The sequence below is a fragment of the Phascolarctos cinereus genome, unplaced genomic scaffold, assembly GCF_003287225.1.
Source record: "Phascolarctos cinereus isolate Bilbo 61053 unplaced genomic scaffold, phaCin_HiC Scaffold_7;HRSCAF=346, whole genome shotgun sequence".
NCBI lineage: Eukaryota > Metazoa > Chordata > Mammalia > Diprotodontia > Phascolarctidae > Phascolarctos > Phascolarctos cinereus.
In genome coordinates, this window is record NW_027556180.1 from 165,154,485 (window position 1) to 165,172,665 (window position 18,181).

Here is an 18,181-nt window from a genome sequence, read left to right on the forward strand (position 1 = left end):
AAGAGGGATGTTGTGTGTGCATATGTATATGTATGCCTATATCCACATGTATGCGTCCACATAGATATATAAACATGTATAAGTCTGCTAAAAGAATAGAACAAATTCATACCTCAGCATCATCAGATTATAGAAAAATCAATATTTTATATATCACAGTGGTGTGATTACTAATTAGAATCAGAGTATTAATCCACTTGTGATTTTGTGAATGTTTTACACAAAAGATTAACGAATACTGAAAAAATCAGGTGATAAGAGAAAAAAAGTGTTCTAAGTCCTACAGACAGCCTTTATAGCTAGTTTCGGGCAGCTAGGTGGTACAAGGGGTAGAGTGCAGAGCTTGGACCCATCTTCCTGAGTTCAAATCTAACTTCAGACACTTAGTAGATGTATGGCTCTGGGCAAGTCACTTAACTCTGTTTGCCTCAGTTTCCTCATTTGTAAAATGAGTTGGAGAAGGAAATGGCAAATCACTCCAGTATCTTTGCCAAGAAAACCCCAAATGGGATCACAAAGAGGTGGACATGACTGAAAAATGACTGAGCAACAGAGGTGGTTTTAGGTTGTTATTATAAAGTAAAAGGTTATTATTTCCCATCTATACTTAGACACAGTAATTATTATCACTGAGGGATCAGAATCCTCCATCCATGCACATTCATACTACATTGCAGGATTTCCTTATCGACACTGAAAAATAAATGGTTGTGTGAAATATCAGAGTGAACAATAATATTTTTTGACTAAGTAACAGGTTCATATGAACAGAGTCCCACCCTTACTGAAGGTCTAAGGTTTCCAATACCTGCAAATGTAAAAATCCTCAAATTGAATATAAATGGAATCATTATGGTAAGAACTCCACTACCTGGGGCCTCAAACTTTTATAGGTGTTTCATGAGTTGGATAAAGCAAGGAACAGGGAAAGAATTAACACAGTTTGGTCTAAGGAAGTTACATATTTGATGTTGGTTTTCTATTACTACTACTAATAGCATTGTTAATAATAATTCACATATATAGCATTTTAAGGATGACAAGGCATTTCTTCCACAACAGTCCTATAAAGTAGGTGATGCAGGTATTCTTTTCTATTTTACAGATTAGGAAACTGAGGCTCAGAGAAGCTAAATGGTGGACCACAGCTACAATGTTTAGTGAATGAACTCAAGCCTAGGTCTCAGCTTTTATTCTAGGTTCCTTCTTTGCGTTATGCTGTCTTTAAGAAATAAAGGGTGATAACATAAATAAATTAAGGAAGCATGGAAATATGTCCCCATCAGATCTGTGCATAATGGAAGAGTTTATGACCAAACAAGAGACAGAGAAGATCATGGGAAGTAAAATACGTAATTTTGATTACATAAAATTAAAGGGCTTTTGAACAAACAAAACCAATGCAGCCATAAATAGAAGGAAAGCAGGAAACTGGGGAAAAATGTACAGGAAGTTTCTCTGATAAATGCCTCATTTCTCAAATATATAGGGAACTGAGCCAAATTCATAAATATAAGAGCCATTCCCCAGGGGATAAATGGTCAAAGGATATGAAAAGGCAGTTTTCAGAAGAAGAAATCTAAGTGATCAACAGTCACATGAAAAAATGCTCTAAATCACTACTGATGACAGAAATACAAATTAAAACAACTCTAAAAAGTAAAAACTTGGATCTATCAGATTGGCTAACATGAAAGAAAAAGAAAAAGATAAATGCTGGAGGGAATATGGAAAAATAGATACATTAATGAACTGGCAGAGTTGTTAACTGGTCCAAATATTCTGGAGAACGGTTTGGAACTATGTCCAAAGGGTGATAAAACTGCATATCCTTTGACTCTGCACTATCTCTATCAGGTCTTTATCTCAAAGAGATCAAAGGAAAGGGAAAAGGACCTATATATACAAGAATATTTATAGCAACTCTTGAGGTTGGGAAAGAATTGGAAATTGAGGGGATGTGTTTCAATTGGAGAATAGCTAAACAAGCTGTGGATTGTGATGGAATACACTGTTTTGTAAGAAATGACAAGCAGGATGGCTCCTGAAAAATACTGGGAAGACATATATGAACTGATGCAAAGTGAAGTGATCAGAACCAGAATAACACTGTATACAATAATAGCAATATTCAATTGATCAACTGTGAAAACAATCATCTAAGACAATTCCAAAGTACTCAAGATGAAAAACGCTATCTACCTCCAGAGAGAGAACTGAGGAACTTTGAATGCAGTTGAAGCATACTTTTTTCCCCTTTCTTTAATTTCTTTCTTTTTATTGTTTGTTTGTTTTTGCAACATGGCTAATATGGAAATATATCCTGCATGACTTCATATGGATAATCTATACTATACTGCTTGCTTTCTCAGTAGGTGGGCATGTGAAGAAGGGAGAGAATTTAGAACTCAAAATTTAAAAATAAATTTTAAAAGAATGTTAAAAGTAAATTAATTAAAAATAAAGGATAGGAAGATGAAAAAATATTGTAATGAACTTTGACAAACTCAACTCCTTAATACAAAGTGCTTCAGAAGTAAGGCTAAAAGTGAGTCTGAGCATTCCAGGGCTTTTTCACATCAATATTATAATCCTTTGATATGACTAGAACTTTTAAATATCCTTAGCTTTGAAAGAAACACAAGCTTTATCCAAAAAAAGTCTGCTTTTTACAAATTTGCAGAAATTGTGAAAAAACTAAAGCTTTTCATTTTAAAAAGGCCATCACTGGATTTTTTTAGGCTTCAAATAGCAAAGTGACAGAGTTTCCATTTGTTTATAATAAATAGCAAATTATACATTGCTTTTATTTGATTTTCTCACATTCATCAGAAGATAGTATTAAGTTGTCAAGAATTTTCATGGAATATAGATTTATACATATGTACCTTTGTGAAGCCTAATCCTACCCACCCCCACCCCCCAGAAAAAAAGAGAAAAATAAACTATTTTCCTTTTTAGCAAAATTACTTTTTCACTGAATACCTAAATAAGTTTTAAATGAAATCGTGTATTTATTTTAAATCTCTCTAGAAGGTCAACACAAGAACTAATTTAAGTGTAGAATTTTTGATTGACCCAATTTGTAAGATTACCACTAGAATAGCTTCCTGATGTGTTTGCAGTAGTAATCTCTATACTTCTGCATTTACCTTAGGTCATTATCTAGATGAATTTTAAAAAGACAAAAATAAGATATAAATACTACAGTGAGCATTTACCAGATGATATTTTATTAGTAATGCTGATACTACCATAAAAAATGCCTAGGGGCCTGTGGTATGGGAAGTTGACTATTAGGTTCTGCTTTTCTACGGAATTTCTGCTAAATCTGGTCTCAGAAACTTTGTGATTGGGCAATAAACGAGAGCCCTAGTGTCTCCATTTCTAACTTCTTTAAACAAAAACAAGCTGCTCAACACAACATTTAATCCACACATCACCTAATCCTGCTTAATACTCCAAAAACTCCGGGTAATATTTGGGTAGTTTTTAAATTTAGCAAGAACATCCTGGCCTATTTCAAAGACCTTTTTTTCTCCCACCACTCTGCATCCCCCCTAACCCCTAATATAGTCTATCAGTGCTTTTTGAAAACTTGAAAGAAATAAAAGCCAGGGAGTCCCACATTAATATAAGCTGGTCCCTTGGCATGGCAGTAACAGATGGTAGTGTAACTCAGAACTAGGTTTACTGAAGGATTCTTCAACAACAGAGAAGGGAATTTGTGATGATGAAATAGATTTCAGTCCCTCTTCTAGAATGACCCTATATCACAATGCTGGGCAGTGTATATAACTCCACAAACTCTATCCCTCACTCTGGAGATAGCAAGATTGCACATCAATAAACTGTGTCGTTGTAAGAGACCTGGGTGCGTGTGTACTTACAGTACATCTTTATTTCCTTTAATTTGCTTTTATTCAGCTTCAAAAGTAAATAAATCCACTACCAGGAGAAATTTCCTTTTTTTCCAGGAAAGGAAAAGTTTTATCGCTACCTTAATAACTTTTACTGAAGGGGAAAAATATCCCCCTATTTTGTTTACCCTGTGAGGCAGACAGTCTCCAATCATTAGCCTGTTGTCAACAGTGATGCTGGGGTAGATTACTAGTGTGTATTGCTTGTAATGGCAGGTGCATGGCCCTGGGGCTGCCATCTGCTAGGAAGGAAGTATTCTCTTCTAGGATGCTGAAGAGACTGACAGCTAACGTAAACAAAACACTGAGTCATCTATAATAAACAGAGTCCATATAGGAGACTTCTAGGCACTTTTCTCTATACATACAACATTCACTTTTATTCATTTATTTAGTTATTTATGCTTTGGCAAAAGCATGTATTTCTAAAAGGAATATTATTCTCATAATGACTATTATTAGAGATTGGTTTTCATGCTAAATTCATATATTCAACTTGGCTAACAATTTCTCTTTATTTTCTTAAGAATAACACAAGTTTTGGTAGAATTATCAACTCACAAAGAGATAAAGTAGTATTAAAAAAATGATAGGTTATTTATCTATCCTCAGGCAAGTTCTAAATTGGTTAGTTTTCCAATAACCCATCACTGAATGGGTTAATGACTCATATCTTAAGAAACCGTTAAAGGAGTTAGACATAATGAAGGGTATAAAGTATTTCATTTGAAATAATAAATTAGCCTTGAAAAACATGAACAACTCCAAACAAACAAAAAATCCAACTGAGTAGACGCTGAGTAGAGCTTATTAGTTATTGCATTTATAACCTAAGCTATGTCTACCTAGTTCTATTCTAAGAAGGTTCTTGGAACTGAATTATCCCTAATATTTGGCTGTCTGCATTGCGTAAATTACTTAGATGCTTGAGAAATCTCCACTTCATTTTTGTGTTATGGGGGCACTATTAAAATTAGCCAGAGACTTTCTGTGCAAAAACTTGTCACTTTACTTAGCCTCCTCTGGATTAATTAAGAAGGTACCTTCTATCCATTCCCAAGAAGCAATTTATTCTAGTAGACTGAGGGGTCATAAAGGAGCTTCTACAAATGCCTGACTTGCTCCAAAGTCTACCCTGAAAAAAATCAAGAAACTATTAGTCATTATAAGAGAGTGCAAGGCACTCTCTTTAATGCGTACAAATTTTCCTACTGCTTGGGAAAGTCACATAAACTCTGGGTTTTAGTTTTCTACTCTGTAATATGGCACTAACTACATGACATGTCTTTATTTCCATTTCTAAAATTCCATTGATGAAATCCTAGATGAAATCCTAGAAATATTAAAGCAAGTTCTTCAAACTGAATAACCTATTTAAATTCTTCCAAAAGTTTTAGAAACTTTCTTACCTTTCTCCCCTGAATCTTTATGTCTTCATACACAAGCATAAATGGCCAATGTTACACATACATACACATACACACACACACACACACACACACACACACATCCCTATCTCAGGAAAACTGTGATGTGGATATTATAATACGGTATGAATCTTCTAAGATGACCACATATAATTTATGGGGCAGCATGACACTGTAGAAAGAGAATTGGACTAAAAGTTTGAAGACTGAGACTCCAGTTCTATCTCCATTACTAGTCTGTCATTCTCTCTGAACCTCAGTCTACACATCTACAAAATACATGGAAGGATACCTCCCATGCTTACTACTCAGAGTTGTTCAGTATTTTACTACAAGTAAATGTAGCTAATAACTCCAACATAATTAATGTAGTAGATAATTCTAAATATAACATAGTAAAAAGCTCCAAAGATAATATACTAAATAACTCCAAATAACTAATGTAGTAGATAACTCCAAACTACTTGATGATTGTCAAGTTAATGCTATTGAACAGTTACTTATTAAGGTAAAATTTTAGAAACATCATTAACAGTTCTTTTGCCAAAAAAAAAATAGAAAAAATCTGAAGCTTGTGAGTAGAAATCAGTAAATCTTTCATTACAGCTAAACTCAATAGCATTCCTTCAGAAACAAAAGACATTCTCCAAAAGGTTGTGGGATTGTTTTTAAACTTGTCATTTGGGGGCGTATTTGTAGATAGATACGAACAGCTTATTTGATGCACTACAAGAGAGAACATATTTTCCCATACATAAACTTTAGGATTATGCAATAAAACTTTGAAGTATAATTGATTATTGCACAAGCTTTGGGATAACTGTTAATGTGATGATGAAACAGATTATCATGACAGGAACCTTTGCCACAAAAAAAAAAATCTCAAGTTTAGAAAATAATCTATTTTATTTACTTCTTTGATCAATTTATCACTTTGAATTTGTATTTAGAACACAGCAAAAACTACTTTTCTTCCTGTGGGATTGCTTTTTAAATTTATATAAGTGTGTTCAAATGAGGATAAGTATATATAAATATCAATCTAAGAATACAGTTTCTGGAAAATTTATAAATAATTTGGTTAATTTAAAATCCGTAAATAAATCAGTGGCTTAGGGGCAGTGAATGCAGTCAATAGAGCTGGCCTTAAAGTCAGAAAGACCTGGGTTCAAGGCCAGCTTCTGATTCGCGACTGCTGTGTGACCCTGGGCAAGTCATTTAGCCTGTTCGTATTCTGGGCAATCCCTATAAATTGGGTTATAGGCTATAATTGAAGAGTAGGTGTCAAACTGCAATGTAAGTGGTAGTTTCCTCACCTAGATGTTCTCTATTCAAATGAAATTACAGGTCAATTCCCTATCTCTTTCTAAATTACTCCATAATGATATAGGCCATTTGGAAGATGCTATATTTGCAAATGACAGTAAAAGTAATTATTTGCCTGCGAAATGAACTTTGAAGAATTATATACTGTCCAAATTAACTAAAACTGACAGAATGTCAAAATTAACATAGCTCACTTTTAAAAGTTTATGATTACCTAAAATACACACAAAAACATTCACGTTGCACCAATTACAGTATTCTAAAATTCAATAAATCAAAGTTTAAAGGATTTGTTTGCCAGTCAAAAATTATCACTTATTCTAATTCCCATAGTAAGCACCTGGATTATACAAAATAACATTTCCCCAAGTTAATAAAATAAATCAGAATGACCAAATTGAATATGAGCAGGGTAAGAACACAACATACTAGTTTCAGCCTAATTTTCCTGCAGCATTCTAATGTAATGAAATTCTCTACGTTAATAAGTATGGCAAGCTCTATCTAACATTATTTTCTCTTATGGATAGTGGGAGGGAAAGCTTAGTGCATAAAATATGCTCCAAATCTTTTCTCTGTTTAAACATACATTCCTATATGTATTTTACTTAGAGCCGAGTCAATGTTACTCTCTGTAGCTATCTTGAAAGAAATCAAGTAATCAGAAGCAACCATCAACCTAACCATTTCCTCTGCCTTGAGCAATGACTCTGCTGGTTCACTTTAGAACAAACCACCCTTCAACTTTGTCTACAATAATTTATCTTAAGTGGTTCAGAGTTAACTATGACAGTCTTCAAATGGACATTCAAACTAAATATAACTTAAAATATAAAGAAAAAAAAAGGAACTTTAATGTCCAGCACCCCCTACCCCGCTTTGCATTTCAGATGGCATTGACTTTATTTTTTAATAATGTGTAAATTAAAGCTTAAAATGGAAAATGTTTAGGGTTTTCCCCCCTGCAAAATGTATTTTTTTTTATATTTTGAGTTAAATTTTGCTTTTGAAGATGTCAGGTTACACAATTCATGGCACTTTTAAATTCAAATACTTTATATTAATTTCAATTAGAAGCACATATTATTTTTAGTCTTGTCTATACTACAGAAATTCTTCAGAGAACTTGGTTTGTGGACTGACTAGGACCTAACTGGAGAACTTTGCCTAGAAGGGTGGGCCCACAAAAGCTTATTTTACCCTGAATGATTTTTTTTCCTCCAAACTCTATTTGGTAATGTAGATAAAAGACTAAAGTTACATTTTCCCTTAAGTTTAAGGTGAAACTGGAACAGTTGATTCTGTGCTACAAAAAAAAGGCAAAAACTCCCTTTAGCTGCCAAATCTGATACCAAAAGTTAACTAATTCTTGGAACTATGTTTCTGTGGAAAATGCATTAGTGAGTATTTTAACAGAAAAACCATTATGCTTTGGTATGGCTGGAAAACCGTGACCTTGTTTTAGGTTTTTCTTAAAAACAACAACAAAGTCTGGATTAACGTTAATAAAATGTTTTTAAAGACTCAATTTTCAATTAAAACAGAATTTGGATAGAAGGCGATGTTAAAATGTAGATATATTCCTACATTGTTGCAAAACCAAAGAGCACAGCATTACAAGTCAAAACACGGTGCACTGAGGGACCAATCTCATTTAATCAGCCCAAAAGAATGAAATACCAAAGTGAACAAAGAATGATGGAGGCAATGGAAAGTCTGAGGAATTGGTTATTGTTGTTGTAATGTATCTCATAACAGCTTGGACTGCCACTAGTAAAACAAATGTATATTTTTCCTAAACACAAACTGTCACTACTAAAACAATGTAGGCTTTAACATACATGCTCATCTGGAAAGCCTCTCTTTAAATAAGAAGTAATTATAAAGGGTAATTGAAATAAAAATTAAAGTCTTTAGGTAGCTCCAAGAGTAAGAAAATAGTTTTCATAATGATCTATTTTGAGGTGTAATTTGGAACACTAATGAATTAACATTAATGGTATCTTTAAATAAACGTTCAAGTTAAATAAAAAACAATGAAAAACACCAATATCAGGAGGTTTGGTACCTTAAAATAGATAGAGCACCTATTTCTTAATGAATGGCTTTGTCACACATGTATTATCTCCCCCATTTCAAAAACTAAACACAAAACTCAAAAGATAAGCAATCTATCTATATACATATGTAGGTACATGTGTATTCACATATACATATGTAGATATATGTATATTCACATATACATACATATACATATATGCATATGCTTATATAATTATATAAAAACTGGTGCATTTTTTAAAAGAGCAAACAATTTCACAGGTTTAAAAATATTTCTTAGATCTGTGAAATTGTGTGCTCATTTAAAACAATGTACCAGTTCTTTGTATATTTGTGAATTCTTGATAGGGTGTGTGTGTGTGTGTGTGTGTGTGTATGTGTTTAAATAAGTAGAAGTAGCAACAGAATTCTTGGATTGAGATCCCACCTTTCTTTGAAAGAACTCTAAAGTGCCCTGATATCTTTTATCTATCTCCTTTACCCTAACAACTGTGCCTATGAGATAGTTAAGTGGAGGGAAGTTATTATCCCTATTCTGCAGATGGAGAAACTGAGAAAAAAAAGTGTTAAGTAGCTTCCCTAAGGTCACACAGTGATTCAGTAACAGAGCAGGAACTAGAAACCTGGCTTCCTGATACCTAATTCAGTGTTCTATGGAACAGATTATGTGCCTACTATGAAGTACTATTTTTGTAAAGGCTTCCCTTTCAATAAAGGAAACAGAACCAGTCATGTGACTTTCATTCAAGAAAGGGTGCATGTGTTTTCATTAGCACCTTACTTGTCTACTCCTGGGAATGGGATAGGAACTCTACACCAGTATTATCTTGTTATGACAAGAGCTAGCCAACTAAACCAAGGGAAAAAAAAAAAGAAAGGTTATTTGGTTTGTCAACTAAGCTCATTATACTTCTGAAAGTGTTCAAGTGCTTTGATATTTCAGTAAGTACAACTTCCTCTTAAATGTAAATAGAGTAGTGCCTTTATTGTTCCCTTGCAAGCATTTCTTTCATACCAAAGTTACTCAACCATTGGTTTTAAAATCATCATGTGATATACTCTTTATCAAATAAATTTTAGACAAATCCACCTGAAAAATTGACATCAGATATTACTTTAAGCAGTATTTCTTGTCAAATTTGTTTTAGAATATTCAAATAAATCTTAAAATGAGAAGCCCTCCAAGAATAGAAAAAAAGCTAAAATACTAATTTTTCTTAATAGCCAGTATAAGCCACTGTACAAATTTTGCTACATCTGGTTGTCAAGTTTACACAAATCAATAGTTTTTTAAAAGCAATAACAAATTTCTGATCCAATAAAAATCCAGATGGATAACAGAATGAAAACAAGTGTTCCTGCACACACACAAAAGGTGGGTGACCTTTATTTCATTTCTTCTTTAAAACAATTACACAGTTATTTTTAATTCATATTTTCATTTATACCACTTTAAAAAAAAACTGCCTACCTAAAGCTTTTATCAATGAACTTTGGTGATCCAGTAAAAGTCCATTGCAAACACAAGCAAACAATGATACACACCCTTTGTGCTACTACTTATGCAAACAGTAAACAGGATATAACTAGCACCAAGGTATTTTTCTTCAATCGATACCGTTTTTCTATACCCAGCACAGTTGTTCTGCACAAATATTAAACACTTCCAAGAATTAAGGCTAAAATCCAATGTGATCGAGGGCACTCCTTCCTCTTAGCTCACTGTAAAAGATCAATTCCTTTTTTTCCCCCTAATCCTACAACGGCATTTCTATAAATCACACTCTTAGAAGGCATTTGTGCTGTTATGGCCTTTTTATGTAAAAGAACCAGAAACACTTTTCATATGTAATTCTAATCAACACAGAGGATTATTCTGTGAATTTGTAAATGCTAATGGTCTGGCTCAATAGATCACTACTTATGGATTACATTAATAATGAAAGATGAAACATTTGTACTTTCCTAATCTACTATTCCTTGTGTTACAAGTTAATTCACTATAGGTTCATTTAATATAAAGCCTCCTTTTTTATTTATCTTGAAATTGGCTAACCTGCTTCCAAGCAGGGTGTATGCAAATAGACATACACACACATACTTACGAAAACTGCCAGCCAAAAAAACTGTTCAGTTATGAAGGATACAAAATACATAGCATTTTAACTTGAAAGCAATAAATTCTTCACAAGGGAGAGAGAGAGAGACAGAGAGACAGAGAGACAGAGAGAGAGAGAGAGAGAGACAGACAGACAGACAGACAGAGAGAGAGAGAGCGAGAGAGCGAGAGAGAGAGAGAGAGAGAGAGAGAGAGAGAGAGAGAGAGAGAGAGAGAGAGAGATATTCAGGTAGGAAAACTATCCAAAATAGGCTAAGCTTGGTCTCCAAACACACAGTATCAGGCTGTTTACCATTTTTATTAACCCTAAGAGGGCACTGTATCATACACGAATCAGAATCATATTTTGGAATCAAATTTGCTTCATCAGATAGCTCTCAAGCCCTGTACCTTCAGTGAGCTCACTCAATGAACAGACTCCAACCCTAATACCTCCTGTAAACTGAAGGCAGAAACCAACAGCCAGGGCCTCACCTGAATCCAGTCCAGGTTTTTATTACCCTGCTCCTCCCCTTCAGGGACAGGCCGGAAACAGTAAAAGCTATCAGTTCTTCAGCTTGTGTGTGTTTGTGTTTTGTTCTTGTTTTTGTTTTATTTTAGTATAATCAGGTCTGGGCAAAAATTGTTACTTTTACAGTTTGTGTGTCAAAATATACCTACTAAGACACACAGGGACTTTATTTCTGTTGCTCTATTGATATATTCTATGCAAATTTTCAGCTAACCCTTTCACTCCCTTCAGAAAGTTGGCAGAACTACCTAGAATATTTGTTTGGTACACTGTACAACAAAATAACCTTCAGTGAATGAATGATGTTATAGGAAAAAGTCTAACACATCAACTTTATCTGAGTTTCATTAGTCTCCAAAAGTCCTTATTATTTTTCAATTATTGTGTCACTCAACTTTTGGACTTACTTCCGAAAGAGGAAATAGCTTTTCCTCTAGAAAACTAACATGGGGAGGCAGAGAGGGGGACATATTTTATGATTATAGCTAAATCTTCTAAAATACTACTACTATTTCATAAAATGCCTACTAGATTTAGATGTGTTCTTGTTAGGGAGACAAAAAAGAAAGAGATAAATGTGACCTCTTGCCAGCCTAGTCATCCAATGCAATGCTTGCTAGTTGTTTACTCAAAAAGCAAAACAAAACAAAATTAAAAAAACCTCATCAATTATAATATTCAATTGGTCCTGTTCAAGTTTCCCTGCTGGAAAACCTAAAACATGCCTCTAAAAACCAGCACCTCAGCAAAGGAACAGCTATGGAATCAAAAAAGAAACCCAACATTTGAATCTTTCTTTTTGTCTTCAAGCTTTGTGTATTTCAGCTCTACTCCAACATACAAGCCAATTACCATGCCTTCATATTTAGAATGAACTGCCACCTGCAGTTTACACATCACTATTCACAGGCCTTTGAAGAAAATTCCCAGAACCATGATGAACCCTCATACAACTATTACCGACAAAACCCATGTTTTTGTTTCACATTCTGTGCTTCGTGCAGATTCACTAAAATTCCTCTATAACAGATAAAAATAATTTGGATAGTGGAAAATATCATTTAGTTTCTATACAAAAGTTTAATTAAATTAATAATTATTTGATAAGCTAATCAATTATTCACCCTGTCACCCAGGGAAAATGGTCGGTAACTTTCTAAAGAAATTTTCTCTGTACTCTATTTTCAAAAAAACAAAACACCAAAAAGAAAAAAAAAACTTTTAAGTAACATTTAAAAAATTAACATGTATCCAGTCTAGAGTACTGCAATCCAGGGGAAGGTGAGAACAGGAAGAAGTCTAAGCAGGACTTATTTAGACCTTCCAAATAATGTTCTAGTCACTAAAAAGATAAATAGTGCTGTTTTACGCAAGAAAGGTTCGTAGTGTTAACAGATTGGATTTTTCAATCTGTGTGGAGGAGTGTTGGGGGGAGGGAGGGAGAGAAATGACCTGGATGGAAAAATGAAAATATCACTGTTTTTAAGCCTCCTTCACATTAACTGTTTTCCTGGTTTTGGGGAAGGCCTTACTCTGGCAGAAAGGCCCATACAGGAGCCCAAAGTCAAACAAACCAAGCTGAATTCAGGGCTTTTGCCATTCAGGTCAAGTTATTAAGAATGAGAAAGAGTAGAGTTCAGGCAGTACAGGTTCCCCATGCCTGCCTTTTGCTACTCCCCCCACTTTGCACCCAATTACAAAGCAAAGATGGTCTCACCTTTCACAGCTGTAGCCTCCTTCAGATGATGGGACATAAAGTCAATGCTAGCATAGGTGTTGGCTGTGGGCAAGGGTCCAGAGCCTGGTCCCACACAACCACCTGTGTTGCTGCCATTTCCACCATTGATGAGCCCACCCAGGCCACGGGTCCGGGCCCAAGTATTCTTGTCTCCAGACTGCTGCTGCTGCTGCAACAATAGGCCAGCTTCATCTCTAACATCAATGGCAATGTAGTTGAGACCATTCTGGAAGCCTGCTGATGTCTCCCGACACATAGGAGAGGTACTGCCCCCAGGGCAACCGACTAACGCTCCAGATTGGTTTTGGGTCCACCTCAGCTGCTGGGGCTGAGGTGGCAGAGGGAGCGAAGGCTGCTGAAGGTGGGGAGACATAGACGGCTCTTCTTCACCTCCTCCAAGACTCTCACCACCACTGCCACTGGGCCCTTCGCCACTTTTCCTGAGAGAGACATTTTCCACAGAGGCCGAGTTGTGGCGCTTAGGATTGTGTGCGAAGGACGGGGACACAGGGGTCACAGTAGTGGTCGAGGAAAAGGTTTCCGAGCTGTGGCGTCGGCGGCCACCCTGTGGGTCAGCACGGATGACCTTGGCACCCCGGTGTGGGTCTGGGGGTGGGCTGGCCAGCAGGAAGGCCTCTACACCAGACACCTGCTCCATCAAACTCAGCCGCTTCACACCAGATGTAGGGCTGGTCACCCGGGCACTTTCTGGCTTCGGAGGGGCTGCAATGGGCTGTGGTGGAGTGGCAGCTATGCCGAAGGCCATCTCGGTGTAGTCACCACTATCCCCTGACTCAGGGGGACAAGACGGAGAGGAGGAAGAAACAGGGGCTGGGTGGCAGGTAGAAGAAGCTGGAGGCAGGCGGTATAGCTCTCCCGGTGGTGGTGGAGGTGGTAGTTGCTGCTGCTGTGAGGAAGAAGTAGAGGAGGAGGCAGGTGGTGTTGGCAGTGGTGGGCAGGGCGAGGAGGCCTCAGGGGACATCAAGGCATCCAAAGAGCCCACAGAGCCACCACCCTCAGTGCCAGATTTGGGTGACTTGGGTGAGCCAAAGCCAAGGTTCATATAATCAGAGAGAGGAGAACGCCTCCGGCTGTCACCACTGGTGCCAGGGGTACCTGAGCCCATCGAAGAGGCGGGGCTGCTAGCTGAGAGTAGCGATGATGATGAGGCTGCTGAGGTCAGCAGAGGAGGTGGAGGTGGTGAGAGGTGGGCTCCAGACTCACTAAAGTCAATGTTGATGTACTCACCTGGGCTTTTGGGCTCAGGTGGCAGAGGGTACTCATGCATGCTAGGTAGGGTTCTAAGCCCCTCCAGGGACAGACGAGTTGGCCGGACTGCTCTGCAACGCTGAATGAGGAAACTCTCTGGCCGGCTGTTGTTGCCACTGCTACTGCCACTCTGCCTAACTGCTGAAGGCACTAGGTGGTGAGGCTGGGAGTGGCTGTCCCCGTTAGACACAAAGGGCCTGGTGGTCTGGGTGCAGGGGGTAGCCGTGGCGGGCAGTGGCTGCAGCCTCGGCTGCTCTTGCTCCTCTTCCACAATCCTCCTCCCCACTGGAGAATTCATGAAGACATACTGGTCACTATCCCCATTTCGAGGACAGGGAGTCTTGTAGGACCGGGGCAGTGAGCTGTAACAGCAGCCTGGGATTCCCTTGGGTCGTTCTCCACCACCAGGCAAGGGGACTGAGTCATAGAAGAAGTCAGGTGGGGTGAGAGAAGCTCCAGCATCACTAGGGGACATGTTAAGGTAATCCCCATTGGGAAGTAGCTTGCCCTCAGAGCTTTCCACCGACAGCTTGGACCCGCACCACATGCGCATGTACCCACTGTCCTCAGGAGAGCTTTCAGCTGGAGAACTGGTCTTGAAGCTGCTGCCATTCAGTGGAGAGCCTCTACCGCTTGTTGCTGATGAGGCTGCCTGGGAGGCTGCACCTGCAGCAAGGGAGGCTGCTGCCATCCGTGGCTGTAGTATCTGTTTGGGAGCAGAGACGCTGGTGGGACTCATGGGCATGTAGTCATCACTTTTGCAGCTTCCAATGCTGCCCCCTGCCAGTGGGGCCACTCCAGGAGTCATGGGCATGTAGCCATCATCTGCTCCAAGGTTACTGCTGGAGCTCCGGTGGGAGCCAATCTCAATGTCCCCATAGTCCTCTGGGTATGGGTTGTAGGTCACTTTGGGAGATGAGGCTGGGTAAAGGCGGCTTGAGCTGCCTGCAAAACTGGCCCGCATCAGAGTATATTCATCAAGAGAGGCAGAGGACACCTGGGGTACTGCACGTTGGCGAGCAGGAGTGGTCAGAGAGTAAGTCCTCTTTCTGTGACCTTTGTCCAAGTCTGAGGCCCCCTCCCCGGACACCCTTCGGTAGTTTCGGCCACACAGACTCAGGGGTCTCTCCATGGTCATGTATCCATATAGTTCAGTCCCACTACCATCTCTTGCTGGTGGGGTCTCAGCTATAGACTCAGGAGTGTTGCTTCGGTTACTGCAGAAGGCCCGCAGGTCCCCAGGGCTAGAGCCATATTCATCCAAGGACATGAAGCCTGGGTCACTGGGGGAGCCAGAAGCAGAAGCACTGCCACTAGAGGGCCGCTGGCCCTGGTGGAGGTGAAGGTGGTGTGGATGTGGATGCTGTCCTTGAGGCAAGGAGTAAGAAGCTGAGCCATTCCCGCTGCTGGAGGACAGGCTGCCAGGGCTGGTGGCAGACGGAGGCGAATGGGATACCGGCATAGACGTGGATCTGCTGTGCTGCAGGGAGCCTCCTGCAGGGGCTAACATCATCTTATTAGGTCGCATGGAGGCGCTGCAGCTGCTGCTCAGAGTATGGGACCTGCTCAGGGGAGTCCTCACCGGGCCGGGACTCATGGGGCTGCCGGCCACTGACACCGGCCTGCAGCCCGCCCCTCCTCCGCTCCCGCTGCTGCCATCCCCCTCGCTGGCCGTGCGTACCCTACAAGAGCTGCACTTCCCAGCTCCTGGGGCCTGGGTCGCAATGGGGTTACTCGCGGCGGGAGGCGTGGCGGCCAGGCTGTCGGTCCGGGATCGGCGAAGGAGCCCAGTCTGGCTGGGTGGCAGGTTGACCAAATGATGGTGGTGATGACGCCGGGTGCCCGGGACGCTGATGGGGTGGGTGGAAGAGGAGCCCGAGGACTGGCTCTTGCTGCGGGGTCGGAATTCGAACAGCTCCTTCAGAGCTTTCATGGCCTCCAGGATGGTTTCGTGGATGTTCTGGGCCACCACTGAGTCATCTGCCTGCATCCAGAGCTCGCCAGGGCCCGTGGACGCCGAGCGCCCTACCTCGATGAAGAAGAAGCTGTCCGAGTGGCCGCAGCGTCGGATGTTCATCAGCTGCAGAGTGACCGACGGCACCTCGCAGTTGAGCTTCACAAAACCAATGGTGCGTGCGGAGAGGCAGAGCCGGTACACCCCGGTCAGGTTCTTGCTCTGTCCCAGCCCTTTGGGCTTCAGGTTCACCTGCCAGACCTCCCGGTAAGCCGCGGTGGCCGGGGTGATCAGCCCATAGTGGAGGTCCTCGGCCGCTGCCCCAAAAGAGCCGCTGCCGCCCGAGCCAGGCAGGGAGGCGCTGCAGGACGAGGCGCTGGCCGACGAGGCGCCGGACGAGAGGCAGTGCGGGTAGAGCGTGCTGGAATCATAAGCGGCTTTGCCCTCGTTGAGCAGGTCGGTGAGCGCCCGGTACCAGCCCTCCTGCTCCTGCTCATTTTCGGCTGCCACAGCGAAGTACTCGTCCTTGGTATAGAGGGCGATCAGATACTTGTGCTTGGCGTCCGCCCGCTTGTTGATGTTGAGGCAGGAGTCTAGGGCGATCACCCTTTTCGGGGCCCCCGACTTGTTTTTCCACTTTTTCTCATTCTCGTAGTACTCCAGCCTCGCGGGCAGGGGTGGCTGCCCCCCAGGCCCCCCACCGCTCTGCTCTTCCCCGCCACCCCCAGGGCCCCGGAGCACGAAAAAGCGTTTGTGCCCGTGTTTTTGCTTCCTCAGGTAGCCGCACTTCCGCACGCTGTGGTTGTTGTTGTTGTTGTTGTTGTTCAGGTTGGTGCCGCCGCCACTGCCGCCACCACTGCCGCCGCCTCCTCCTCCGCTGGAGGAATTCGCCGGGGTCAGGAGCCCGTTCAGTGGCGGGCTGGCCATGCTCCCGGGAGGGTGCAGTCCTGACCTCCCCAATCCAGTCGCGAAGGCAACAGGGGGAGGGGGAAGGGGAGGCAAAGGGAGGGGTGATTTGGGGAGGGGGAGTGATTTGGGGATGGGAGGTTGGGGATGGCTTCCCTTCACTCAATTGAAAGCGTCTCTTTCCCCAAAGGTTTAAAAAAAAAAAAAGGAACGATCGGAAGATGAGCCGAGCCGGCTTCCCTCGGATGCTCGGTTATCTCTGGTGGTCGGGCCGAATGATGCACAGATCACAGTCCACTCCCGCCCCCACCTTCACCAACTTCCCGCGGCTTCTCTCTCTCCAGTATCTCAGGCTGCCCTAAAAAGCACACTGTAGACCCCGTCTCTGGACTGCAGGCGCCTTCACTGTTTAGGCTGTCCGCTGCTCCGGGTTAAGCGGCGGCACTTGTCCCTACTGCCGGGGCTGCAGCCACTACCGCCGCCGCCGCCGCCGCCACAGCGGCTGCCGCTGCCTCTTTGCGCTCTGGGCTGCTTCGGTGAGCGGCGAATCCCTCGGCGTGGCTCGGGGGTTGCTGCCTCTGCTACTGCTACTGGTGCTACTGCCGCCGCCAACGGCGACTCTTGCCTGTCTCGGTCCCAGCTGAACAGTGAGTAACACATCGCGCACTGAGTGACTGAACTAAAGAGCAAAACAACATGTGACTCTGCGTTACGCAGGCACACACACGAGCGCAAGGCGAGGGGGGAAAGAGGGGGCTAGAGAGCCGCACTCCTCCCCCACACGCACCCCGCATTGGGTGCAGCGCCAGGGGACTGACGGCCCTAAGCACCAATTGAGCACCACGCAGAGGAAGTTGGGGGTGGAGGCGGGGGGGGGAAGAGGGGGAGCCAGAGGGTGGCGGGAGGAGGGAGAAGGGAGGAGAGAGAAGGCGGGCCGTAAAGCACCCCTC

General features: G+C 41.5%; 1 protein-coding gene across 2 annotated transcripts in view; it reads right to left on the bottom strand.

Moving 5' to 3' along the window:
* Window positions 1-17,885, bottom strand: part of IRS2 (insulin receptor substrate 2) — a 43,449-nt gene extending 25,564 nt beyond the window's left edge. Inside the window, exon 1 of one of the 2 annotated variants that reach the window (XM_020970058.2) lies at window positions 13,082-17,885. In XM_020970058.2, coding sequence (XP_020825717.1) covers window positions 13,082-17,252 — 4,171 coding nt within the window. In that variant the 5' untranslated portion in view covers window positions 17,253-17,885. The remainder of the gene's footprint in view (window positions 1-13,081) is intronic. The other variant, XM_020970059.2, reaches the window with a different exon arrangement.
* Window positions 17,886-18,181: the final 296 nt, after the last annotated feature.